The sequence below is a fragment of the Oncorhynchus mykiss genome, chromosome 30 (assembly GCF_057628025.1).
Source record: "Oncorhynchus mykiss isolate SJ-2025 chromosome 30, ASM5762802v1, whole genome shotgun sequence".
Classification (NCBI taxonomy): domain Eukaryota; kingdom Metazoa; phylum Chordata; class Actinopteri; order Salmoniformes; family Salmonidae; genus Oncorhynchus; species Oncorhynchus mykiss.
Genome location: NC_143051.1, coordinates 37,299,649 through 37,326,663, shown reverse-complemented (window position 1 = coordinate 37,326,663; position 27,015 = coordinate 37,299,649). Strand labels below are relative to the sequence as shown.

Genomic DNA, 27,015 nt, shown 5'->3' with positions numbered 1-27,015 from the left:
CTCTGTGTCTATCTGGGGATACATGTGCACTCAACCAGTTTGTGTAATATCTATAAGCAATCAATGGGACGTGGAGTATAGAGATGTGTTTTAATGTTTCATGTTGCGGTTCGGCTCTTGCATTATCTACATGGGAAAAAAAGAAAATACACATGATATAGGCCTTAGACGCTCTTGAGACGGTGCAAAAAGATAAACAGAAATGCTGGCGCTGTAATAACGGGACTAGAAAGAAATACCATTGAGGCTGCACTTTGATATGTGATTAAGCCCTAGCTATTGAAAGATAGTTCATGTTCCGACAGGGAGAGAAAGAGATACTGTACAAGTGTGGAGGAATCCGGGCCAACTATAAATAGCACTTAAGAGACGTAGGGAGAGGAAAGGCCACAGAGAGAGAAAGAGAGAGAAGAGACAGAGCGAGAGAGAGAGAGAAAGAGAGAGAAGAGACAGAGAGAGAGAGAGAGAGATGTAGGTGTACACTTCACTGTTACTCGGTCTTGCTCAACCAAAAGAAAAATCGTATTTTATTCAAACAATTGAATTCATACACAACAAATGCATGTGTAACATCCATGAACAGAAATAGACCCCAAGAGAAGTTCATGTACACTGTGATTCGCCAGCCACTTTGAACACGCCAATCCATTACATTTACATGCTCAGGGAAAAGGTATCAATACCGCAAAGAAGCAGTAGCATTTGCCCAGCCTGTCATCAACAATGACATAGAAATGCCTTAGAAAACAAATATGTGGGAAGAGCACAGTGTAGATCGAAAAACAACTAGATATGCTAGGAGTGAGTCTAAAAAGCACACACACGTTCTATACCAATACTTCTCTTGTATAGAGGTGAGTAACAGCACTACGAGTCACAATACTGTGCTTACTTGGCTCTCTTAACATATTTCTAGAATGCCGTGTTATCAGATTAAGAACATACAGTATTCTCCAAATACAATGTACATTAAAATTACAGCAGTGATAATCGAATGCAAAGGTGATTACCACGTAACAGAATCATACTAGCCATGATAATAATACTTTCAGAATTAAACTTCAAACACCCTAATACACTATTCAAATCAGTAATCATGGTCCTTCACAAGAAACAATACATTCTCAACAGTTCTGACTAACTTCATTTTCTTAAAAAAAAAATAGCATTATCATAGGAATTGAAAACAGAAGATAAAGGACAAGCAGATTAGAGATATGTTGAGAATTACGGTCCCAATTTTGCAATGGACAGCAGAAAGAGAAACATAGAGAGACGGTGCTTGGGGTAATAGAAACAAGTCGAGGAGAGGAGAATGCCACAATGTATATTAGGCATTGATTTTTTTTCCTCTCTCCTCAGAGACATTCGTTTTCAGAGCCACCATCAGTATTTCTGCTCTACTGATTCCGGCTCAGGTCATTTCAGCTCATACCGTTCCACAACAGCCCTCTTGGCTCTCGATAACAAGGGGCAACACACCTTGTAACGTGATAGGCTAGATTAGACACCAAATGTGTTTGACGCAACCCATATTATCAGCTAAGGCCATTAGGGAAAGGTTAGATGAGAGAATCGTAATAATGGTTCACAATGGCATGCACAACAGAGTTTTTGTCTGTATCCTATAAGTCCTTTGTCTACAACCTTTTTACTCTGAGAAACTATTAACTAAGTTAACACTCTTGTATTGCCAATTATGACCCTATTTAATATTTGCAAAACATTATTTGCAAAAGCAGCAATTTCTCAAATGTACACCTCACTAGCCCTCTGTATAATTACATACCCTTTTTAATATTCAATTAATGTGTTGCTTTTTGTCTTAGTACTGCAATACTTTACTTTATGTCCGTGACATTAGAAAATGGGTCAACCACTTCAATCAGGCAAGTAATTGTTGTTTTAAATGTGTCCATTTCTACAATTCTACCCTTTTCTATTGAAGTGTATAAAAACCTAGTAGAAAGCCATTCTAAGCCTACTGGAAGTGCAAATCACCCCAAACATCATCCAATTTCATCTAGTTTCAAGGTTTGTCGGCTAATATGGGTACAATAAAATATTGATTTCAACTAAAACATAATGGTCGGCAGGTAGCCTAGTGGTTAGAGCGTTGGACTAGTAACCGAAAGGTTGAAAGATTGAATCCCCGAGCTGACAAGGTAAAAATCTATCGTTCTGCCACCGAACAAGGCAGTTATCCCACTGTTCCTAAGCTGTCAATAAAAATAAGAATTTGTTCTTAACAGACTTGCGTAGTTAAATAAAGGTAAAAAAAAAGATATGATAAAAAAGTGACATTCTAAAAAGCTATGAAAAAAATATATTATAGAAATAAACAAATGAATAAATTATAATACAGATAAATACATACATACATAAAGTGAACAAGTATTAAACAGTCTTATGCAACAAACAATTTGTCAACAACCAAGTCCATATCAGCCACACAAAAAAAGGCGGGACACTCACACAGTACATTCTATGGTGTATCTCTCCCTCAACACAACTTTAAATAGAGATGTCATTCATCTCAAAAGAAAAAATCTCCACATTTGTGTCATCTTTTTCATAGTTTGATCTCCTAATTAGTCAACTATGTCATGACTTGATTTACTTTCCATTTGATTGTGTGTAAAAAAACGAATGGCAATGTTTGGCAGTCTGTTATACTGTAATTTATTCTATCCTTAAAATAAATCTAAAATATACTATCACTAGATGGCGCATGTTTCTGAAAATCATAATAAATCAAAAACTATACATGACTAACAAACACGATTAAATAAAAGTATTTATTTTTGAAGTCATTCAAAACAATCTCTTCATAAAATACTAATTTATATGGGGAAGTCATTTCAGTTATGATTTGTGATCTATTTGGCAGTTTGTGATACAGTGTGACCCATGTTTTGGTCTACCTAGGTTCGAGTGGGACCAAAAATGAATAAGTCATTCATAAATAATTCATAGTTAAAAGGCAATTCCACCACTTTTCAATCTAATTTTCATTATTTCCATTATCATACCAGTGTCTATCAATATATGTGAAAATACTGCGGTTCTATGATCTGTGGTAAAAAAAAATTAAAAAGAAGAATAGTCCTAAAAAAAAAAGCTTTTCTGTGACATCACAAGCTAGGATTAAAAGTCAACTGCAATGAGTTTCTAGCCAGATGGAGAATATTTTCTTACTCCCCGCATCACTGAGGATCTGATAGTGTTCGAAAATCACTGTTTCAATGTTGTAACTTTTGATGACGTCAGGCGCTGTTTTCACATATGACACTAGTATCGTGCAGGAGATCATGAAAATTAGGTGGAAAAGTGGTGGAATTGCCATTCAATTCCTCTGTGTATGTACTCTGCTTTCCCCCATAAGCGCTATGGAGTACTATTATATCTGAATATAAATTGGTTACAGTGGTAAGTAATACTGGCCCATAATGGGCACCTATTTGTTTTGGCATTTGAATATTAGCTGTGATTGTTTTTCAGCCTGTTATTAGTCAGTAGGTCAGAACTGTATATGCAGTACACAGGGTGCATATATACACATATATACCTCCAATATAACATACCAGTATCAGAGTGTGCATTTCAGTGCCCTTAGTCTTCTATCTCCACCCAAAACTACATATCCCATGATGCCACACTGTGTTATGTATTAGGGTTCCCAGTCGTCGTCATGGTGTTGGGAGGCAATGATGACTACCACGGTGAGGATGGTACACAGAACGATGGAGGCAATGCCCACTGCCAGGCTGATGAAGGAGAAGTTACGCGCCTCGCGGGACGCTATCTCTGCCATCACCATGTCCCCCCTGGCCACCGCCGTACGCACCTGAGGGAGGGAGAGAGAGAGAGAGAGTCTTTTCCCCCCCTCACAAATATGTTTTTTTGGAATGGTTTGCCCATATTTATAGAATGTATTTCATACTATTAAAGCAACTTCTGAATTTAGTTGAGAGAGAGAATGAGAGAGAGAGAGAGAGAGAGAGAGAGAGAGAGAGAGAGAGAGAGGGGTGTTGACAACAGCACATGCACACACAAAAAGGCCACAAAACACAATTTATCAGGCCTTAAATTAATCAAACATACTAATGGTTAAAGCTCTAAAGCTTGCAGGCCAATCTACGCCTTGTTGTCAGCTTGGCTCAACAAAAAACACATCGGAAGCAAGCCCAAAGTGAAAATCTATTTTAACCTGTGTAAACAATGCTGCAATTACATAATGTAGGCTGTTGCAGAGTGTTGTGCATAATGATCAGGCCAACTAACAAAGCCAGCATGTAAACAACGAACATAATACTTTAATACACATAGAGATACAACAAAATACTCAAAGAATCATTCCACTAAAACTGACTGGCTAGCTAACAAACATACTGTGCAGACATATCTACAAATTTTTAAGTTTCATACAACATCTGACCATATTCGATCAGTTTCTAGAAGGAAAGTTTGCCCTGACCCTGATGGTCGTCTTGGTATGCCAATGTCCATTCTAGTGTTCTCTATGATTATGTGCTAGCCTAATACCAACCTGTACTGCCTTGATGATGGCTATGATTCCTGTTGGCCAGAAGCAGCAAACGGTGGTGAGCACAGCGATTGGCAGGTAGTCGTGAGGCGGGCGCCGTGGCTCCATCAGGGCGATGCCATGGGGCATCTGCATGCCCATTTGGCCCTGGGGCATCCCCTGGTAGGGCTGCCCCTGAGGAGAGAGAGAGAGGGAGAGAAGGGGGGGAGAGAGAGAGAGAGAGAGAGATAAAGAAAGGGGGGGCAAGAGTGAGCAAGAGATACAGGGGGGGGGGGGGGGGTGAGAGAGGGAGAGAGAGGATACACAAAGGTATCGTATGACAGTGGCTCCCGGAAGTATTTGTCACCTGGGCTGTATGTACTGTATCAAGCTTCTCAGATTAGGAGTGTTTATCTTGGATCAGGTACCCCCCCTGTCCATGTAATCTTATTCATTGTGATCTAGTAGGCAAAACTGATCCAAAACCAGCACTCCTACTGTGAGATGCTTGATCTCTTTATGGCCACTGACCTTGGAAAAGCCTTTTTAATTTCCCTGTACCCCTCAAGAGGAGCAAACCAATGATTTCTTCCTACAGCCTTAATCTAAGAACCAGTGGACATTGGCTATGTGGGTGACTCATTCTCCATTCCATTAAGAAAGGAAATGTCTGCACTACATAATCTATCATGGAGAGGAAGTAAAGGACTGGGGAGCAGTATTATACCTTGTGCGGGCCTTTCCGTTCTTGTATATTGTTGCCCACCCAGCACCGGTTTTCTACAGATTTGGATGAGCATATCATCCTTGTACGCTTTGTTGTCTTTTCGACAAGACACAAAATGCTTTGCAATACAATGACGTATTACATATCATGCATCAATGAAACATTTATTGTGTTCGAACGATGACTGCTATTGTCGTTGAAGTCATTGACTCACCGACGCCATGGGGTAGACAGGAACGTAGGCTGTGCAGGGCTGCAGCTGGAGAGGGTATCCTGGTTGAAAGTAACCCACAGGGGCATGTGGGACACCCCCTCCCGGGCCCTGGGTCTGGACTGTGTAGCCCTGTGGGGCCCCTGGGTGTCCGTAGGAGCCATTGTGGAACTGGGTCTCCTGGTAGCCATCGGAGCCAGGGGGCGGGGGTGGAGGGGGGTAGTTGGGCTGGGGGCCACAGCCGGTCTGAGGGGCCATGCTGGGGTGCTGCATGTTGGAGTGTTGCATGTTGGAGTGTTGCATGTTGGAGTGTTGCATGTTGGAGTGTTGTTGGCCCATGTTAAGTTCCTGGGAGGGGAGGTATGGAGGGGGCTGAATTTGCTGCATGGGTTGGGACATGGCCTGGCGATTGGTGTCCTCCAGACCTGAGAGAGGAAGAGATAGAAATGAATTAGCGAGAAAAAAATGAGAGAGAGAGAGAGAGAGTGAGAGAGCGAGAGAGAGAGAAGAGTAGGCAGAAACGCTATCTCACATTTTGGTCTCCGCTTCCGCAATACGAGCACTAGGGTGCAAAGGGTTGGAAACTTTCCGGTAAATTTACGGAATTTTCCCGTAAATTTTCCATGGGAAGTTAAGCCCTGGAATTTGGGGAATTTGGCATACATTGATCAAACAACTTAGCTTATAACAGTGTACCTTTTTTTGTGGGATACATATAAAGGCAATTCTAGGTCTTGTGGCATATTTTAGTTAAACTATCCCCAATTAAATGGAATTGCAACATTGCATGCACAGTGCATTCTTCCATCACATGTACAGCTGATTCTCAAGATCTTGCACACTAATGAGATGCTATTAAACCCACACTACTACACTCGCTGAGCCAAGGACTACATGCGTTCTGGTAAGTTTTGATTATAATACTGGGTGGGGTGAATATATTTTATTTGACATATGGGTGGGGTGAATATATTTTATTTGACATACGTGATCTTTAGTTAACTAGTAAATAGTAGCCTACAGCAAAGTGTGTTTAACCTTTTTGGGATAGGGGGCAGCATTTTCACTTTTGGATGAATAGCGTGCCCAGAGTGAACTGCCTCCTACTCTGTCCCAGATGCTAATATATGCATATTATTAGTAGTATTGGATAGAAAACACTCTGAAGTTTCTAAAACTGTTTGAATGATGTCTGTGAGTATAACAGAACTCATATGGCAGGCGAAAACCTGAGAAAAATCCAACCAGGAAGTGGGAAATCTGAGGTTTGTAGTTTTTCAAAGCTTGGTCTACCGAATAAACAGTGTCTATGGAGTCAAGTTGCACTTCCTACGGCTTCCACTAGATGTCAACCGTCTTTAGAATCTTGAATGAGGATTCTACTATAAAGGAGGGGCTCATGAGACCTGTTTGTCAGTGGTCTGGCAGAGTGTCTCAGGCTCGTGACTTGCGCTCATGACAGAGTTAGCTCTCGTTCCAGTGATTTTCTTCAGACAGGAATTCTCCGGTTGGAACATTATTGATGTTTTATGTTAAAAACATCATAAAAATTGATTCCATACATCGTTTGACTTGTTTCTACGACCTATAACGGAACTTTTCGAGTTTTTGTCTGGACGAAATGCTCGCGCCTCATGAAGATGGATTACTGGGCTGAACACAATAACAACAAGTTGCTATTTGGACATCAATTATGGACTTTATGGAACTTGATGGAACAAATCTTTCATTTATTGTCGAACTGGGATTCCTGGGAGTGCCTTCTGATGAAGATCATAAAAGATAAGTGAATATTTATAGTGTTATTTCTAACTTCTGTTGACTCCAAAATGGCCGATATTTCTCTGGCTGGATTGGGCTCTGAGCGCCGTTCTCAGATTATGCTTTTTCCGTAAAGTTTTTCTGACACAGCGGTTGCATTAAGGAGAAGTCTATCTTTAATTCTGTGAATAACAGTTGTATCTTTATCAATGTTTATTATGAGTATTTCTGCAAAATCACCAGATGTTTTGGACTCAAAACATTACTGCACGTAGCACGCCAATGTAAACTGAGATTTTTGGATATAAATATGCACATTATCGAACAAAACATTGTATTGTGTAACATGTGTGTCATCTGATGAAGATCATTAAAGGTTAGTGATTCATTTTATCTATATTTCTGCTTTTTGTGACTCCTATCTTTGGCTGGAAAAATGGCTGTGTGTTTTTTTGACTTGGCTATGACCTAACATAATCATATGTTGTGCTTTCGCTGTAAAGCATTTTTTAAATCGGACACGATGGGTAGATTAACAAGATGTTTATCTTTCATTTGCTGTATTGGACTTGTTAATGTGTGAAGGTTACAAGGGACAACAGACACTTGGGACAACAGACACACCGGTCTCTACATTGCAGATAAGCTGAAGGCAGTCATCAATGACCTTGGACCCCAGAGGGTATTTGCACTGGTGATAGACAATCCTGCGAAACATGAAGGCTGATTGGTCTAAAGTGGAGGAGTCCTACCCTCACATCACACCCATGGGCTGTGCTGCTTATGCATTGAATCTGCTCCTCAATGACATCATGGCTCTGAGAACAATGGAAACACTCTACAAGAGAGCCAAGGAAATAGTTAGGTATGTGAAGGGTCATCAAGTTATAGCAGAAATCTACCTCATCAAGCAAAGTGAGAAGAATAAGAGCACCACATTGAAACAGCCCAGCAACACCCGTTGGGGTGGTGTTGTCATCATGTTTGACAGTCTCCTGGAGGGGAAGGAGTCTCTCCAAGAAATGGCCATATCACAGTTTGTCGATATGGACAGCCCCATCAAGAGGATCCTCCTGGATGATGTATTTTGGGAGAGAGTGGTAGGTAGCCTGAAACTCCTGAAACCTATAGCAGCAGCCATTGTACGAATTGAGGGAGACAATGCCATCCTGTCTAATGTTCAGACTCTGCTTGCAGATGTAAGAGAATAAATAAATAAAAAAGCATGAAGACTTCTGCCTGAAGCCCATACACGCCGCAGCGTACATGTTGGACACCAAGTATGCTGGCAAGAGCATCCTGTCTGGCACATAGATCGAAAAGGCCTATGGTGACATCACTACCGTGTCTCGCAACCTTGGCCTGGATGAGGGCAAGGTTCTTGGCAGTCTGGCGAAGTACACGTCCAAGCAAGGGCTTTGGGATGGAGATGCAATATGGCAGTGGTGCCAACTTATCTCATCAGCCACCTGAGGCTCTTTCCCCTGTTGCCTCCATCATCCTCCAAATCCCACCAACATCAGCCGCCTCAGAGCGCAACTGGTCCTTGTTTGGGAACACACACACCAAAGCACGCAACAGGCTGACCAATACAAGGGTTGAAAAATTGGTGGCCATCCGGGCAAATTTGAGGCTTTTTGAGCCTGACAACGAGCCATCCTCCACAAGGTTGGAAAATGACAGTGAAGATGAGGCCTCAGAATCTGATGTTCAAGAGGTCCAGGGACGAGACATGGAAGCCTGAGAGGAAGACAACCAAAGCTTTCGTTTTTAGACTACCGTTTTACAGATAGATGTATGTTGAAAATGTTTTTGGGAGATGCAATGGATCATTGGGGATCATTCAATATTGCCTTTATTTTGTTGTTCAGTGAAATCATCCCATGTGAAGAGTCAACTCATTTAATTAAAGTTCAATTCGTAACTAAATTGTTTTTTTCTTTCTATTGGAAGGATTTAATCATTTGCAATTATGTCTACTTATGATAAGGTAAAAGGTTTATGTTTCTGTCTCTATATGATATGGTAAATATATCCAATGCAAATGTTTTTAAATGGTATTAATATTCATTTGCATATATTTCCATTATTCCCATTTATTCCCACGGAATGTTTCCACCTCTGAATATTCCCCAAAATGTGCAACACTAACGAGCACTATAGTTTTTTTCCCTACCGGTATGTTAACCACACAGACATGTATAGCGTGGGAAAATGTTGAATACATTTCACGCAGAGAGAAACAAAAATACCCACGTTCACACAGTAGCCAGGTTCACTTTGTACAATACAGGAATTCACAGCATGCTGACTAGCCTATTCAGCAGTTGATGAGGCAGACAGACACAGAGAGAGAGAGAGAGAGAGAGAGAGAGGGAGAGGTGGGGAGAGAGTGAGTGATGAGAGATGAGTTGTGCTTGGGGATACACACAGGCATTACATAACCTACACACACTGTCACCACTGCAAGAGTAAGACCACTCAGACACAGAAGAAGAGGGATGGGATGCTGACACAGAAGGAGGGACACCTGTTAAAGGGCACATGGTACTCAACAGGGGCTGAATGCAAAACAGAGAAATCTGATTAATAGGATGAGATGGGAGACAGTAAAACGGGTGAAAGATAAAGGACAGCAGTCAAGAAAAAAAGGGGAATAGTGGATGAATGGGGGACATGTGATACATGGCTAGTTCACAATCAGATCCAAATTAATAATAAGCACTAATGTATACTTTCATTGGCTGTTTAAATTAATGGCCCATTCACAACTAAGCCATACTGTATACCAAATAGACCATCAAGTACAGTATAGGCCTACGTGAAACCCAGTAGTCTAATGGTGAACTAAAACCAAAGAACATATATAGTTTGATCATTCCAAATGTCTTATGTTGTATACTGAGCAAAAATATAAATGCAACATGTAAAGTGAGCTGAAATAAAAGATCCCAGAAAAGTTCCGTACGCACAAAAAGCTTATTTCTCTCAAATTTTGTGCACAAATTTGTTTACATCCCTGTTAGTGAAAATGTATCCTTTGCCAAGATAATCATTTTAAAAAGTTGATTAAACAGCATGATCATTACACAGGTGCACCTTCCATAAATGGCCACTTTTAGGCTACAATGTGCAGTTTTGTCACACAACACAATCACACAGTCACAAGTTGAGATAGCATGCAATTGGAATGCTGACTACAGGAATGTCCACCAGAGCTGTTGCCAGAGCCGGCTTATTCACCTGCGGCATCATCTGAGACCAGCCACCCGGACAGCTGATGAAACTGTGGGTTTGCAAAAACTGTGGGTTTGCAAAAACTGTGGGTTTGCAAAAACTGTGGGTTTGTACAACCGAAGGATTTCTGCACAAACTGTCAGAAACCGTCTCTGGGAAGCTCATTTGAGTGCTCGTCATCCTCACCAGGGTCTTGACCTGACTGCAGTTTGACGTTGTAACCGACTTCAGTGGGCAAATGCTCACCTTCGATGCCCACTGGAGAAGTGTGCTCTTTACGGATGAATCCCGGTTTCAACTGACTGCTGAGGTCAATGTTGTGAACAGAGTGCCCCTTGGTGGCGGTGGGGTTACAATATGGCAGGCATAATCTACGGACAACGAAACACAATTGCATTTTGAATGCACAGGGATACCATGACGAGATCCTGAGGCCCATTGTCGTGTCATTCATCCGCCGCCATCACCTCATGTTTCAGCGTTATAATGCATGGCCCCATGTCGCAAGGATCTGTGAATAATTCCTGGAAGCTGAAAATGTCCCAGTTCTTCCATGGCCTGCATGGATGTCAGCCATGAGCATGTTTGGGATGTTCTGGATTGACGTGTACGACAGCGTGTCCCAGTTCCTGTCAATATCCAGCAACTTTGCACAGCCATTGAAGAGGAGTGGGACAACATTCCACAGGCCACAATCAACAGCCTGATCAACTCTATGAGAAGGAGATGTGTTACGCTGCATGAGGCAAATGGTGGTCACAACAGATACTGCCTGGTGTTATCTGATCCATGCCCAACAGTGACCAACAGATGCACATCTGTATTCCCAGTCATGTGCAATCCATATATAAGCATGATTAATTTATTTCAATTGACTGATTTCCTTATATGAACTGTAACTCGGAAAAATCTTTGAAATTGTCATTTATATTTTTGTTCAGTGTAGATCTATAGGCAAATCATGATAGGTCTCCTTTGGGTATGTTTATAATTAAGGGCAATCGGCCTGTCTCTATCTGTTGCCATATCTCCAGTGAAAAATACCTTTAATCTGGCATGTTTAATCATCCCTATTGGATTACATTATTATGTCTATTCTGATACATAAAACTAAACCTCAGAGGTGTGTTTGTGTGTCTGGTGCGTGATGAGGCTATATAACCTATGCACTTCATTCATTTGAGATGATGTGAGAATGCCATGAACATGCACTGTAGGCCTCTCTATAGGGGGAGGCATCTCACTCAGTGACATGGCGCCTACCTTGGTAACCTCATAGGTTACAGCGAATCCAGGGAAGTTAAAAGGGACAAATGAAGCAAATTATTGTCGTGCATTTTTTTATGTGAACATCACGCACGCGCACACACACCCTGATACACTGTACACACGCACATCTGTCCGCACGCAGGGGAACAACCACACGCACGCACGCGCGCAAAACGTTACTTCATTGTCGTCATTTAAATAAATGTGCATGCATAGGTGATGAAATAGAGAGAGCAGCCTATTTGGGGGGGGGGGGGGGGGGGGGGGGGGGTGGACAGTGTACTACAGATGCAGTGCATGCAGATAAGTAGGATGAGTTTGTCGGAGATGTTGACATGGGGAGCTGAAAATGTAGAAGATGGAAACAGAGATATCGTGCGTCACCATGTAGCCAATTGTTACAGTAATCCACCTCTAAAATCATCAAAACAGCACCCTATAGCCAAACAATTATCCGAAAAATACACATTTATCCCAATGCAACGGAGAGAATAGACAGCGGAGGAGTGGAAGAATTGGCTCAATTATCAATTACAGTGGTGACATAAAAGACGCAACAGAACCAGAGAATAAAAGCTTACCGTGTTTTTCCGACATTTCGTGCAGTCAGAATAAAACTCCGCTCTAAACAATTTAATGTAAATATTCTTATTTCTGCAATACGACTTCTGGTAAATCCTCTTAAGGAAATATGAAATTATTGAGACTTCAATTTCCAGCTAATATTTTTTTTTTTTATCTCCACATCCGTGGCCTATAATAAAGGTAGATAACCTTTATTTGCTGGATAACTTTATTATATGTTAACGGCCAATTGGATTATCCGATTATAATGACCAATTGGGAAAGCAATGTCCAGTTTATTCACACTCTCTGTAGCTAGTACGTCCACCGTAATAGCGGAAAGTGGGTTTCTCCAATGCATCTCTAGTTACATTGAATTAATCAGACACACAGCTATCGTTGTCTTAAAGAGACAGTCGAGACTGGGAAATACATATGCAACTGAGATGGAAAACCCGAAACAAACCTACTTTGGGGGCGACCCGATATTGGATTTGAATACTTCGTATACTATGCTAAAAACCTTACACTCTTTATTCTCGTGGATGGTGGAGAATCATCTTGCTGTCATGACATGCAACGCTTTTGCTGGACATGGGCATGACTCTAGAACTGATGCTAATTTTGATCAGGGTTAGATGACTGTAGATGACATTTATATGATTATGTTTTACTGTATTTTATCCAATAGGATATGCACCGATTGTTGTTCCTACAGTACACAGCAAGAGCAGTAGTTCACAGTGTCATCATTTAAACCAATGGTAGACTCATGCATACAGACACTGAGACATCACAGAAGACCTTGGGGGGACAAAATAAACAGTCAATTGGTACAGTCTACAGTTGATTTTATTACTGTGCAATGCATCACAAACCATTTAATTCATATCATTGCTACTTTGGTCTGATTTGTTTAAAGCGCATTCCCTTTCCATGTCCAGGAATCTCATCAGGACTCATGTAAACAATAGTATGTCCATACATACTCACTTACTGCCTCACACACACACACCCTCACTTTCATCACAAGCGCACCGACTGATCCCTTCCTCACACACTCACCCTCTCTTTCACCATAAGCACACACGCTGACTGAGCTTGGGACTTGGCTAAGGCACCTTGGCACTCTCTCACCTATACAGGATAGACACCCCACTCTCTCACCTATACAGTAACACACACCGACTCTCTAACTCTCCACTCCCTTCTTTCTTCCCTCGCTCCACTGGCACACTTTCACCTCCAGTACTATACAAACACTATCTACACCCTCGCTCTCCCTCCTTCTCTCCCCTCCCCATCTCAGTGTGTGTAGAGCGAGGCAGTGAACACGATGTCTCTGCGGATGGCCAGGGAGGCCTTCTCCATCTTGCTGCCCAGGACCGAGTCTCCCACGATGCGGGCTGCCTGGCGCACCTCCTTCAGCACCTCGTCTAGTCTCTGGACGCAGCGCACCACCGTGCCCTCCTGGACGTCTGTTAACTGGGCAATCTCTGCAAATGGCTGGGACAGGAAATAGGAGAGGGAACAGCCGTTTGTATAGACAGAGTGAGTTCAGTACAGGACTGTTGCCTTCTTGATGTCCCCTGTAAAAGAGACTGTGTCTCAATGAGACGTTCCTGATGAAATAAAAGGTTAAACAAAATAAAGTACAGGCTGGGACAGGAAGTAGGGATATCAGTTCGTTTCAACTTTAGATACGGTATAACATGTGTCCCCATACTTTTTTGGCCCGCGACCCCATTTTGAAAAAATAAATAATAAATCCCAGACCCCACCATGTTAAAAAAAGTGATGTAACCAACAGTCAATGTTCACTTTTTCAAATGGGGCTATGACATCCTATTACAAATCAGTCTGACAGTACTTTTGACAGTATTTCTATCTGAAGGAAGTATGGCTTGAAGTGACTGAACTGCATCAGAAACTTACTGGGAAATTCAGAAGGTCATCAGGCAATAATTGTGCATGATCTTCTAGGTAGAAAATAACATAAGCATTGATTTTGTTATTTCCCCCCCAGTCTGATTTCGTGCCTGGTCTTGTCCACTCTGTTCTAACGAGGCTAGTGGGCAGAGTAGAGGTAAACAGAAGACACATTCCTGAGAGTCTTATCTTTCAGTGATAGTGTCGTGATATTTTGTTGCTTAAACCGTTCAAAAGATTTTGCAGGAAGAAAACAGAAACCGCTCTGTTTATTATAACCTCGTCTAGTGGCTACCGGAGGTTACTGACATTAATCCCGGGTTCTATGAACCAAGCGTGATTTTTAAAATGTTTTATTTTAGAGTTCTCTCTCGCGACCCCACACGTGGTCACCACCCCTAGTTTGGGAAAAGCTGCAGTATAGTTTAGTACAGTGCTTTCATAACTTTGAGGGGCCAGTTTCCACGAACCAGACTAAGCCTAGTTCTGGAGTACAAAGCACTTGAACTTGAAGATAAAAAAATAAGTGTTTATTCTGTGTGCGGGAAAGTGTTCACGAGTGTCTTGACTGAAACGAGGTCAATCAAGAAGTGCAGCATTTTAGAGATAGCGTACGCCGCTCACCATGCCTCTGGCCCAGCAGTAGGCCACCTCGGTCAGGCCAAACTTGAACTGGCCCACATATTCTTCCGCTGTCTGGGTTATCCCACAGTCCCTCTGCAGCTCCCCAATACGCTGGGCCACCGCCAGCACTCTCTCAATACCCTGTGGGAGAGAGGAAAGGAGAGCGGGAGGGAGGGAGGGAGGGAGGGAGGGAGGGAGGGAGGGGGCGAAAGAAGAAAGTAATGGACAGGGGACATAGAGTGGGGTAATGTAAAGAGAAGGGCAAAGAGAAGTGAGAGAGAGGGGAGAAAGAGAGAGAGAGAGAGAGAGAGAGAGAGAGAGAGAGCGAGAGAGAGAAATGATGTAGTAGTAATGAAAGGGTGGCAGAAGAATGTGGGGTAATACAAGGAAAGAGAAGTTGAGATTGAGAAAGAGAGCAGGGACAGACACAAAATGCAGACATACAGATTAGTCATACAGGGAGCACTTAAACACAACACTTCCCAATCACATCTACCCTACTTTGCCCACTCCAACCTCAGCCTCCTCTCTGTTAAAGGGATGTTACGGTACTTGTGTATACTTTTTAGCCAGTCGTTTGTAAAAGTAGCGATCACGAGCCAAAAGTGGTCCCCGAAACATGGCACTGTCACATATGTGCAGATAAGTGCACGTCATTGCGCTCTTCTCTCTCTGCTGTTTGACCGTCTCGCTAGCTGTCACTCATATAGTGAGGGGCTGAAGCTCATTGGTTGAACTCGAATTGCTTGGGGGCTGGCCCACGTGGGGGAAAATGTAGGGAAATTGGGGCAGCACAGTTTCTAGAAAATCTAGGAATTTCGTGGCTAATTGAGGTAAGATGTATGAACTACACACTGACACATGCAGCTCAAAGCGGGAGGTTTAAAAAAAACAACTTAGTAGTCGCCAAAGTTCCGGAGTAATATGCTGCAGGTCATCAGCAACCCCACTCGGAGCCCTGTCACCAGTGTTGGGTGAATGTGTTCCCTGTCAGTGTTCACTGTTCAGTGCTGCTCGCCCCTGGATGGCACCCCTATAAACCACTCCAGACAAGGCTCTCGCCTTGGTCATCACTAATTCAGCCCTCTTTAGAGCACTTCCATGTAGCTGGGCTGCTTGACAACACACACTGACATGGCTGTGTTGTGTGTGTTCAGGAGAGTGTGTGTCAGGTGTGGTGCTCTTGCTGCGGGGTAAGGCAGCCGTGAAGTCTAGCCTGAGCTCATGCCACTGTCTGTGTGTGTGTGTGTGTGTGTGTGTGTGTGTGTGTGTGTGTGTGTGTGTGTGTCTGTGAGAGAGAGAGAGAGAGAGGACCAGTGGGGCGGCCAGGCTTGTACTACTACAGCCCAGAAGACAACATATCCATCCATGTACATTAAAGATGACACATTGAAATGTATAGTTAGAATAACAAATGTATGTACTGTATGTATGTCACAAATCCTGTCTACATCTAATGACCTTGTTGAGGTTGTTGCACAACCTTCACAACTATAACACATAGGGGACAGACACAAACACACAAAAGTGTAACCTCAACTCTTCCCAAGTAGACATCAACAAAGCACATTCTACCACCGCAGCACACACAGGGAGAATCTCAATTGCATTTCCTTGATTCCTTGCATCCTCTCTCCTCGCCTCCTTCTTAAAACTCATTGGATGACAAGGTCAGAGGGGAGGGACCTCTGACCTTGTCATTCAATGGGTTTTGAGAAAGAGGCAAGAAGAGAGGACCCAAAGAATCAAGGAAATGCAATTGAGATTCTCACACACTCTCATCCCCCCACCCCTCTCCCCCAACCCTCCCACCTGCCACGAGTCCCCATACCTCCTTCAGTGTGTTGGTTATGTGAGGCTCCACCTGGGTCTTCTGTTGAAAGACCAGACAGGACAGTAGGGCGGCGCTCTCCTCAGGGGCCAGGGGGCTCAGGGCGTTCTCAAACAGTAGCTCTGTGAGAAGCAGCTCATGGCTACTGATCTGGCTGGCCACCCTGCCCTTCAGCTGCACCGCACCACTACTGTCCACGTACTGCAGGGATTGGAGCACCTGGGGATGTGGGATAAATGCCTTTTTTTACACTGGTGTTACACATGATGGTTCGTTCGCATACTAAAGGCTCTATTTAAACATATTTTTGGTGAACGTTGGGAAACGAATCCCATCAGTGAAAATGTTGTTTATATGGCTCCCTGATTTGCATACTGCTACTACTGATTTTTGAGCCCCAGACAACAATTATATGCAGATAAGTTATAAAACATCTCTGAAGACCAGTGGCGGACACTACCGTTTAAAATGAGGATGATAAAAACAATTAGGAGCATGGCCTTATTTCTATTACAGCATATTGGATGACTGTCACTCATATTCCATTCACCCAACTCAATGTAACATCGATAGGTTTAGGGTATTACATGATACTCAAATTTTCCGAATACCCATCATGAGGTTTCTACAACCTAGCCTATGAATGAAAGTTTACAACGTAGGTGCACATGTGCTGAGGAAAATTAGAGTAATCAAGTTGACAAACAGTGACACATTCAAAACCGCTGATAGGTTTGGATTTCTGAGCTTTAAACATTATTAATCATTAGTTATATTATTAATCATTGGTTACAATAGAGGCATGAGGGGTGCCATACTTAAGCTTAAGTTTGGGAGTTTTTATTGAACAAATTCAAATTTTGGGACGCCGATTATGGCCGATACATTGGACTCCATGAGGAGACTGCATGGCAGGCTGACCACCTGTTACGCGAGTGCAGCAAGGAGCCAAGGTAAGTTGCTAGCTAGCATTAAACTTATCTTATAAAAAACAAATCAATCTTAACATAATCACTAGTTAACTACACATGGTTGATGATATTACTAGTTTAACTAGTGTGTCCTGCATTAATTTATCATTGAATCAAAGCCTACATCACCAAACGGGTGATGATTTAACAAGCGCATTCACGAAAAAAGCACTGTCGTTGCACCAATGTACCTAACCATAGACATCAATGCCTTTCTTAAAATCAATACACAAGTATTTATTTTTAAACCTGCATATTTAAAAGAAATTCATGTTAACATGCAATATTAACTAGGGAAATTGTGTCACTTCTCTCGCGTTCTGTGCAAGCAGAGTTGGGGTATATGCAGCAGTTTGGGCTGCCTGGCTCGTTGAGAACTGTGTGAAGACCATTTCTTCCTAACAAAGACCGTAATTAATTTTCCAGAATTGTACATAATTATGATATAACATTGAAGGTTGTGCAATATAACAGCAATATTTAAACTTATACGGTTCCGTATTTCACTGAAAGAATAAACGTATTGTTTTCGAAATGATAGTTTCCGGATTTGACCATATTAATGACCTAAAGCTGTGTGTGTATTATATTATAATTAAGTCTATGATTTGATAGAGCAGTCTGACTGAGCCGTGGTAATCAGCAGCAGGTTCGTAAGCATTCATTCAGACAGCACTTTCCTGCGTTTGCCAGCATCTTCGCAATGCTTGAAGCAAAGCGCTGTTTATGACTTCAAGCCTATCTACTCCCGAGATTAGGCTGGCAATACTATAGTGCCTATAAGAACATCCAATAGTCAAAGGTATATGAAATACAGATGGTATAGAGAGAAATAGTCCTGTAATTCCTATAATAACTACAACCTAAAACTTCTTAACTGGGAATATTGAAGACTCATGTTAAAAGGAACCACCAGCTTTCATATGTTCTCATGTTCTGAGCAAGGAACTTAAACATTATCTTTTTTACATGGCACATATTGCACTTACACTTACTTTCTCCTCCAACACTGTGTTTTTGCATTATTTAAACCAAATTGAACATGTTTAATTATTTATTTGAGACTAAATAGATTTTTATTTATGTCTTATATTAAGTTAAAATAAAAGTGTTCATCCAGTAATGTTGTAATTGTCATTATTACAAATATATATACATATATATATATATATTTTTTTAAATTGACAGATTAATCAGTATCGGCTTTTTTTGGTCCTCCAATAAATCGGTATCGGCGTTGAAAAATCACAAATCGGTCGACCTCTAGTATTTTTACTTATGAAATTCACTGAGGAGGATGGTCCTCCCCTTCCTCCTCTGTGGAGCCTCCACTGCTGAAGATAGTAATTCCTCACTACATGAACAATAGATAGTGAGGAAAGAGCCTCTTTCTGGTTCACACACATTTTTGCAGTGCGTAAAAAAACCCATTTTAATTTGGTCAGGTAAAAATGTATCTGAACTCAACGTCATGATCTGACATAATGGCAGGCAAATGTGTAGGCTTTACGTTAGTGATTGGTTGAAGGTCCATTTTTAAGCACTAATGAACGAAGAGACATTTTTTTCTTCCTGTCGAGGGGGCCTGCGTTTTATATTCATAAACCATATTGCGAATGGCTCTAAAACTATTCGCGGAACATTAACCATTTTGTTTTACACCTTATCCAGCTAGCTAGCTAACAACCTGGTAGCTTTACCAGTATATCTGTCCAGCTAGCTAGCTAACAACCTGGTAACTTTACCAGTATATCTGTCCAGCTAGCTAGCTAACAACCTGGTAACTTTACCAGTATATCTGTCCAGCTAGCTAGCTAACAACCTGGTAACTTTACCAGTATATCCAAACATTTGGGGGCACAGAAAGAAAAGGGATATGTTCTTCAGTAGATTCAATGATCATAACAATGAATGAATGACAGATCTCTTGCAATGTTGTCATCATAAACTAGACGCTCTTAAAGAAACAGTGTACAATTTAAAGAAATTCATCTCAATAGGAAAATAGTGCTTTTACATAATGTAGAAACCTAATATTCCACAAATGACTCATTTCAATGAAAGGTATTTGCATCAACATTTTAGCTTTTTATAATAAACAAATGTATTTACCGGGTTACATGTTAGTTTCTAGAGCACAACGTGCTTCAGAAGTAGCAAGAATAAATATGCTTTAACCTTAAATCAATTTTGTTATGTGCTCCTAACTTTTTATAGTTGGGCACACCAGTGCTACCAACAATTGTTTTATTTATTTAGAGGCCTGCATGTGTATGAACTAGTTAAATCAAATGTTATTTTACATCAGCAGTTGTAAAAAAAAAAAAAAGTGCTTTACAGATACCCGGCCTAAAACCCCAAAGAACAAGCAATGCAGAGGCAAGGAAAAACTCCCTAGAAGGTAGGAACCTTGGAAGAAAGCTACTCTATGAAAAGTTGTGAGTTTAATATGACATGTGCAATAAGATAACGGGAGTCAGACATACCTTGATTCTCTGGTGGTACTCTGGCAGTAGAGACAGGGACTGGTCTGAGATGAGGAAGAGCAGTTTGTCCAGCTCCTCCTGAACACTCATTCTCTCCTGCACCCGCAGAAACTGACAGAAGAAAGAGGTCAACATGGCTATTATAGACAATCACTTTATCTATGCACTCTGAACAGTAATAGAAAAGGTATGTAGAATGACTTCCTATATTAGTGCAACCATTTGATCGCATAGATTGTACAGCAATTTCACCTCGTTTACAATACATTTACCGTAGAGGCAAGGTTGTACATGGATGTAGGCTATCACTCGCACATATTTTGAATTCGGAAAAGTATTCAGGCCCCTTGACTTTTTCTTAATTTTGTTACGTTACAGGTTTATCCGAAAATGGATCAAAAGTATTTATTTCCTCATCAATCTACACACAATACCCCATAATGACAAAGCGAACAGGTTTTTCAAAATTTTAGCAAATTTATAAAAAACAAAAATACCTTATTTACATAAGTATTCAGACCCTTTGCTATGAGACTCGGAATTGAGCTCAGGTGCATTCTGTTTCCATTGATCATCCTTGAGATGTTTCTGCAACTTGATTGGAGTGCACCTGGGGTAAATTAAATTGATTGAACATGATTTGGAAAGGCTCACACCTGTCTATATAAGGTCGCACAGTTGACAGATGTCAGAGCAAAAACCAAGCCATGAGGTCAAAGGAATTGCATCATGCTGTGGGGATGTTTTTCAGCCGCAGGGACTGAGGGACTGGGAGACTAGTCAGGGTCGAGGGAAAGATGAACGGAGAAAAGTACAGAGAGATCTAATACCTCTGGAGCGACCTGAAAATAGCTGTGCAGCGACGTTCCCCATCCAACCTGACAGAGCTTGAACGGATCTGCAGAGAAAAATGGGAGAAACTCCCCAAATACAGGTGTGCTAAGCTTGTAGCATCATACCCAAGAAGACTCGAGGTTGTAATCGGTGCCAAAAGTGCTTCAACAAAGTACTGAGTAAAGGGTCTGAATATTTATGTAAATGTGATGAATGTGTGTTGTTTTTTTATACACATTTGCAAAAAATTCTAAAAACCTGTTTTTGCTTTGTCAAAATGGGGGATTGTGTGTAGATTGATGAGGGAAAAAAGCAATTTAATACATTTTAGAATAAGGCTGTAACGTAACAAAAAAAAAGTCAAGGGGTCTAAATACTTTCCGAATGCACTTCAATTATTGGACCCTTTGATAAAGATGAGCAACAAAGACTGTATAAAATAAATATTACAAATACTGAGCTATATTGTATACTACAGATAATCAACTAATTATACTGATACAATTGTTTAGAGAAAGATTTTGTTTAACAAGTCATGTATATGTGACAAAGACAGGAGGACACTGCATGCCATTAAAGAGGGAAGATAGCTCACACACACTATCGCTATCTCCTGAAGAAATTAGAGTCCAGCAGAAGTAGCACATAGGCTACTGCCTGACTGAGCGATGGCTCTAATGATATACAGTCCTAATGTATCGCCTCAGTGAGACAGACAGTGGTGATGTGTGACTCTGCACTGCCTACACAGGTAATTATAGAACTCCCTGCTCTGCTGTTCTCATCTCATCCTTATCCTGGAACAAGGCAGTAGACATGCACGAGCCTTGGCTTGTGCGAGCCAGAACGGCTCATAGGAGCAGGAGCCAATCTTCTGGTTCCGTAGCGTGATGCAGCTTAATGTACAGGTACTTTGCTACTCTATCGCATGGCCTTACCTTGCAATCGATCTCCTTAATGCTGAGTGCCAAGCAGAGACGCAGCGGATCGCATTTTTACTGTCTTTGTTATGACTCGGCTGGGGATCGAACTCCCAACCTTCTAATCTCAGGGCTGACACTAACCACAATGCCACTGAGTTGGCCACTGAACAAGGGAGGGAAATATCTAACAAGGCTAGGTTTTACAATGCTTAGTGCAGGCCCAAATAAAGTACAGGCTGATGTAATTACCATGAGAAATCAGTATAGAAAGAGGCCAGGGCTTGTATTCAGAAAGAGTCTCAGAGTAGGAGTGTTGGTATAGAATCAGGTCCACCCTGTCCATGTAATCAAATTCATGAAGGGATCCTATATCAACATAATTACACTCTGAGACCCTTTGTTAATACGGGAACTGGGCTATAGATTGAAACAAAGACAGAAGGGAGAGAGATTGAAGTGGAAAAGATGGAGGGTAAAAGAGGAGGACGCAGGTGTGTGAAGACAGTCTGTCAGACCTGTCTCTGTTCATTATATGAGTGCTCAAACATCATTACTGCAATGTCAGGACAGCGTTTGGAAGGGACACACGCGCACGGTTTTCGTAAATCCAGAGTCTGTATAGAGCCATATCTTCTCGGGCTGTACAATAATCAGAAATATTTTACAGGGCCTCCCGAGTGGCGCAGAAGTCTAAGGCACTGCATCGCAGTGCTTGAACATTCACTACAGTTCGATCCCAGGCTTTACGGAGATTTAAACATTTAAAAATATATATATATATATATTTATTAATGATTTTATGAATAGAAATGGAGATGTCACATATGTAGTTATCAAAAATATATGGGAATATCTGCTCAATCCAAATTTACTACCAACTGATTGCAGCACTACCACAACAATGGAGGAGACAAGTGAAAAAGGGAGAAGGTAGGGAACTTGTTTGCCTGTCATATACTAAAAACACAAATAGCCTGAAAGGAAATGGCATAAATAGAAAAATATACCAGTTTCATTTGAGGACAAAAATGTTGACAGCTGCGCCATACAGGTTGCAAATTAAATGTGAAGAGATTTTCAATGTACCAATTCCATGGCACATGGTTTATGAACTGGTACAAAAAACTACACTTGATTCAACACTACGAGTTTTTCTATTTAAATTATTATATACAATTCTTGCTACCAACAGAATGCTATATATATGGGACATACAACAATCTCAGCTCTGTAGATTTTGCTGCAAAGAGACGGAATCTACAGATTTTTTGTTTGTTGGTATTGACCCTTTGTAGCTTGTTTCTGGTCACAGGTTCAGGAATGGTTAAAAATAAATACATTTTTTTTAAATCACACAAACAGCAGTGTTGGGCATTTTGAAAAGCCATAGTCAGTCAATAAATAATATAATAATACTCGTAGGAAAGGTTTTCATTTTTAGCTCAGAATCTGTGGATACTATTCGATTAGAAAGGTAAAAAAAATTATGCAAAACATCCCAATTGAAAACTATATAGCACATGGTAACCAAACAAGGATGGTCTATGGTGATAGGTGGGATGGGCTGAGAGTGGCCTAGGGGTGGGATTAAAGAGCTGAGGTCTATGGTGATAGGTGGGATGGGCTGAGAGTGGCCTAGGGGTGGGATTAAAGAGCTGAGGTCTATGGTGATAGGTGTGTTGGGCTGAGAGTGGCGGGATTAAAGAGCTTATGTTTAGTAATGTATTATGTAAAATGTATATGTAAATGTATATGGAGCAAAAAAGCTGTAAAAAAACTAAAAGATACTTGTCCTTCAAAGAGGGGGGGTGGTGGAGGGGTTAATAATAATGAAAAAATAAATACTATATATATATATACAGTGCCTTGCGAAAGTATTCGGCCCCCTTGAACTTTGCGACCTTTTGCCACATTTCAGGCTTCAAACAAAGATATAAAACTGTATTTTTTGTGAAGAATCAACAACAAGTGGGACACAATCATGAAGTGGAACGACATTTATAGGATATTTCAAACTTTTTTAACAAATCAAAAACTGAAAAATTGGGCGTGCAAAATTATTCAGCCCCCTTAAGTTAATACTTTGTAGCGCCACCTTTTGCTGCGATTACAGCTGTAAGTCGCTTGGGGTATGTCTCTATCAGTTTTGCACATCGAGAGACTGGAATTTTTTCCCATTCCTCCTTGCAAAACAGCTCGAGCTCAGTGAGGTTGGATGGAGAGCATTTGTGAACAGCATTTTTCAGTTCTTTCCACAGATTCTCGATTGGATTCAGGTCTGGACTTTGACTTGGCCATTCTAACACCTGGATATGTTTATTTTTGAACCATTCCATTGTAGATTTTGCTTTATGTTTTGGATCATTGTCTTGTTGGAAGACAAATCTCCGTCCCAGTCTCAGGTCTTTTTCAGACTCCATCAGGTTTTCTTCCAGAATGGTCCTGTATTTGGCTCCATCCATCTTCCCATCAATTTTAACCATCTTCCCTGTCCCTGCTGAAGAAAAGCAGGCCCAAACCATGATGCTGCCACCACCATGTTTGACAGTGGGGATGGTGTGTTCAGCTTTGTTGCTATTACGCCAAACATAACGTTTTGCATTGTTGCCAAAAAGTGGTTTTTGGTTTCATCTGACCAGAGCACCTTCTTCCACATGTTTGGTGTGTCTCCCAGGTGGCTTGTGGCAAACTTTAAATGACACTTTTTATGGATATCTTTAAGAAATGGCCAAAAAAAAAAAAGGCCAGATTTGTGCAATATACGACTGATTGTTGTCCTATGGACAGAGTCTCCCACCTCAGCTGTAGATCTCTGCAGTTCATCCAGAGTGGTCATGGGCCTCTTGGCTACATCTCTGATCAGTCTTCTCCTTGTATGAGCTGAAAGTTTACAGGGACGGCCAGGTCTTGGTGTATTTGCAGTGGTCTGATACTCCTTCCATTTCAATATTATCGCTTGCACAGTGCTCCTTGGGATGTTTAAAGCTTGGGAAATCTTTTTGTATCCAAATCCGGCTTTAAACTTCACAACAGTATCTTGGACCTGCCTGGTGTGTTCCTTGTTCTTCATGATGCTCTCTGCTCTTTTAACGGACCTCTGAGACTATCACAGTGCAGGTGCATTTATACGGAGACTTGATTACACACAGGTGGATTGTATTTATCATCATTAGTCATTTAGGTCAACATTGGATCATTCAGAGATCCTCACTGAACTTCTGGAGAGAGTTTGCTGCACTGAAAGTAAAGGGGCTGAATAATTTTAAATGCCCAATTTTTCAGTTTTTGATTTGTTAACAAAGTTTGAACTATACAATAAATGTTGTTCCACTTCATGATTGTGTCCCACTTGTTGTTGATTCTTCACAAAAAAATACAGTTTTATATCTTTATGTTTGAAGCCTGAAATGTGGCAAAAGGTCGCAAAGTTCAAGGGGGCCGAATACTTTCGCAAGGCACTGTATATATATATATATATATATATATATATATATATATATATATATATATATATATATAAACAAACAGTCTGACTGTGAACATCTGTATGAAAACCAAATTAAGGGAGACATAGATGTTATTAATTAACTGTTGATGCAATATGAAAAAAAATGGGTGGAGGAGATTAATCACAAACCCAAACTGAGAACATTTTGTTTGATTAAGGGTGAATTTGTGTGTGAGAGATATATTATGTATAACCTACCTAAAAGCAAGAGATCACTATGTGCACAGGTAAGATCAGGGATATTGCCTCTGCTTATTGAAACAGGTCAGACCAGGAATATTGTCTCTGCGTACTGAAACAGGTCGGTATTGTGGTGAAATGGAAGAGGAAAGACTATGTTGTTATTGTGACCTCAAAGAAATGGAGAATAAAACTAACTTTATCCTCTTGGTCTTGCTACCACGATAGACACTTGCTCTTATTCCAGAAAGCACAACAGACATACCCTGGCATTATGTGGCTGAGCGATGAGGAGAAAGTGAAATAGTTTTTTGTCCATTGTTTATTTCCGTTTGCGGTATATTTAGATAAAGCCTGGAATAAAAGAAAAAGGGCTACCTATAATTACATTATACAAATATTTAGTTTCTGGTTGAGAGAATACCAAGAGTGTGCAAAGCTGTCATCAAGGCAAACATAAAATATATTTTGATTTGTTAAACACTTTTTTGGTTACTACATGATTCCATGTGTTATTTCGTTGTTTTGATGTCTTCACTGTTATTCTACAATGTAGAAAATACTAAAAATAAAGAAAAACCCTGGAATGAGTAGGGGTGTCCAAACTTTTGACTGGTACTGTCTATGTGTGTGTACAGTATATATATATATTTTTTTACTGCTCTAGGTATATAATTATTGTTTGGATAACCTTATTTACTATTATCTATTGATTTTTATCTAAATGTTTTCACTCTTTGTTGCGATGTGGACTGCAGAGAACGCCGCAAGATTAATTATCACAGTGAATTATGTTTATTTATGTCAATTAATCCCATTAGGGATGGGTTGCCAACACACACACACACACACACACACACACACACACACACACACACACACACACACACACACACACACACACACACACACACACACACACACACACACACACCTGTTCTGAGAAGGTGGGTGAGTGGATGCAGCTGAAGTCTTTCAGGCTGTCCTGCAGCACACGCAGCCTCATGGTGCCCTCCACCACATCCACACTCTTCAGCTGGAAGTCGTTCACTGGGTCAAGGGTCATCACCCCGCCTGGGTTGGCCTCCGCCAATCGCAGGAGTTCCTGGGTTGCCGTGGAGATGGCTTGACCCGGAGGATCAAGCCTGTGTGAAATGGAGCGTGGGAGAAAAAATGGAAGGAAAGAGATAAAGATGAAAATAGACTCAAGAGAGGTGGCTCTTTTTTCTGTGCATTCAATGACATGTAGAGTGCTATTCGAAAGAAGAAGGTATATGGATACACTTGAGTGGTCATGATGACATTACATATATAAACACCTAATTTGCCTAGATAAACATGGTTGTGTTGGCTCAGTGGAGCGATAATGTGCAAAAAAGCTGAAACATACATAATAATGCATGAATGCGCGCGCACACACATACAGTGTCACACA

General features: G+C 41.1%; 2 protein-coding genes across 3 annotated transcripts in view; both read right to left on the bottom strand.

The window, feature by feature from the left end:
* Positions 1 to 500: 500 nt before the first annotated feature.
* Positions 501 to 12,700, bottom strand: LOC110489316 (proline-rich transmembrane protein 1). Its single transcript, XM_036971465.2, has 4 exons — positions 12,312 to 12,700; positions 5,467 to 5,888; positions 4,550 to 4,720; positions 501 to 3,847 (listed from the first exon to the last, which is right to left on the bottom strand). The coding sequence occupies exons 1-4, from the start codon at positions 12,325 to 12,327 to the stop codon at positions 3,671 to 3,673; spliced, it is 786 nt and encodes a 261-aa protein (XP_036827360.1). The 5' UTR covers positions 12,328 to 12,700; the 3' UTR covers positions 501 to 3,670.
* A 428-nt stretch (positions 12,701 to 13,128) lies between these two features.
* Positions 13,129 to 27,015, bottom strand: part of LOC110515118 (superkiller complex protein 2-like) — a 33,716-nt gene continuing 19,829 nt past the window's right edge. For both annotated transcript variants that reach the window (XM_036970976.2, XM_090228198.1), the window contains 5 exons: positions 26,515 to 26,725; positions 20,136 to 20,246; positions 16,679 to 16,897; positions 14,848 to 14,988; positions 13,129 to 13,800 (listed from right to left, as the gene is read on the bottom strand). In XM_036970976.2, coding sequence (XP_036826871.2) covers positions 13,600 to 13,800; positions 14,848 to 14,988; positions 16,679 to 16,897; positions 20,136 to 20,246; positions 26,515 to 26,725 — 883 coding nt within the window. In that variant the 3' untranslated portion in view covers positions 13,129 to 13,599. The remainder of the gene's footprint in view (positions 13,801 to 14,847; positions 14,989 to 16,678; positions 16,898 to 20,135; positions 20,247 to 26,514; positions 26,726 to 27,015) is intronic.

Excerpts from the sequence above, each read along its gene's own strand:
- LOC110489316 (XM_036971465.2), bottom strand. Across the intron at positions 4,721-5,466 it reads CTGTCTACCCCATGGCGTCG|GGGCAGCCCTACCAGGGGAT; the intron begins GTGAGTCAATGA and ends CTCTCTCCTCAG. Across the intron at positions 3,848-4,549 it reads CCATCATCAAGGCAGTACAG|GTGCGTACGGCGGTGGCCAG; the intron begins GTTGGTATTAGG and ends TCCCTCCCTCAG.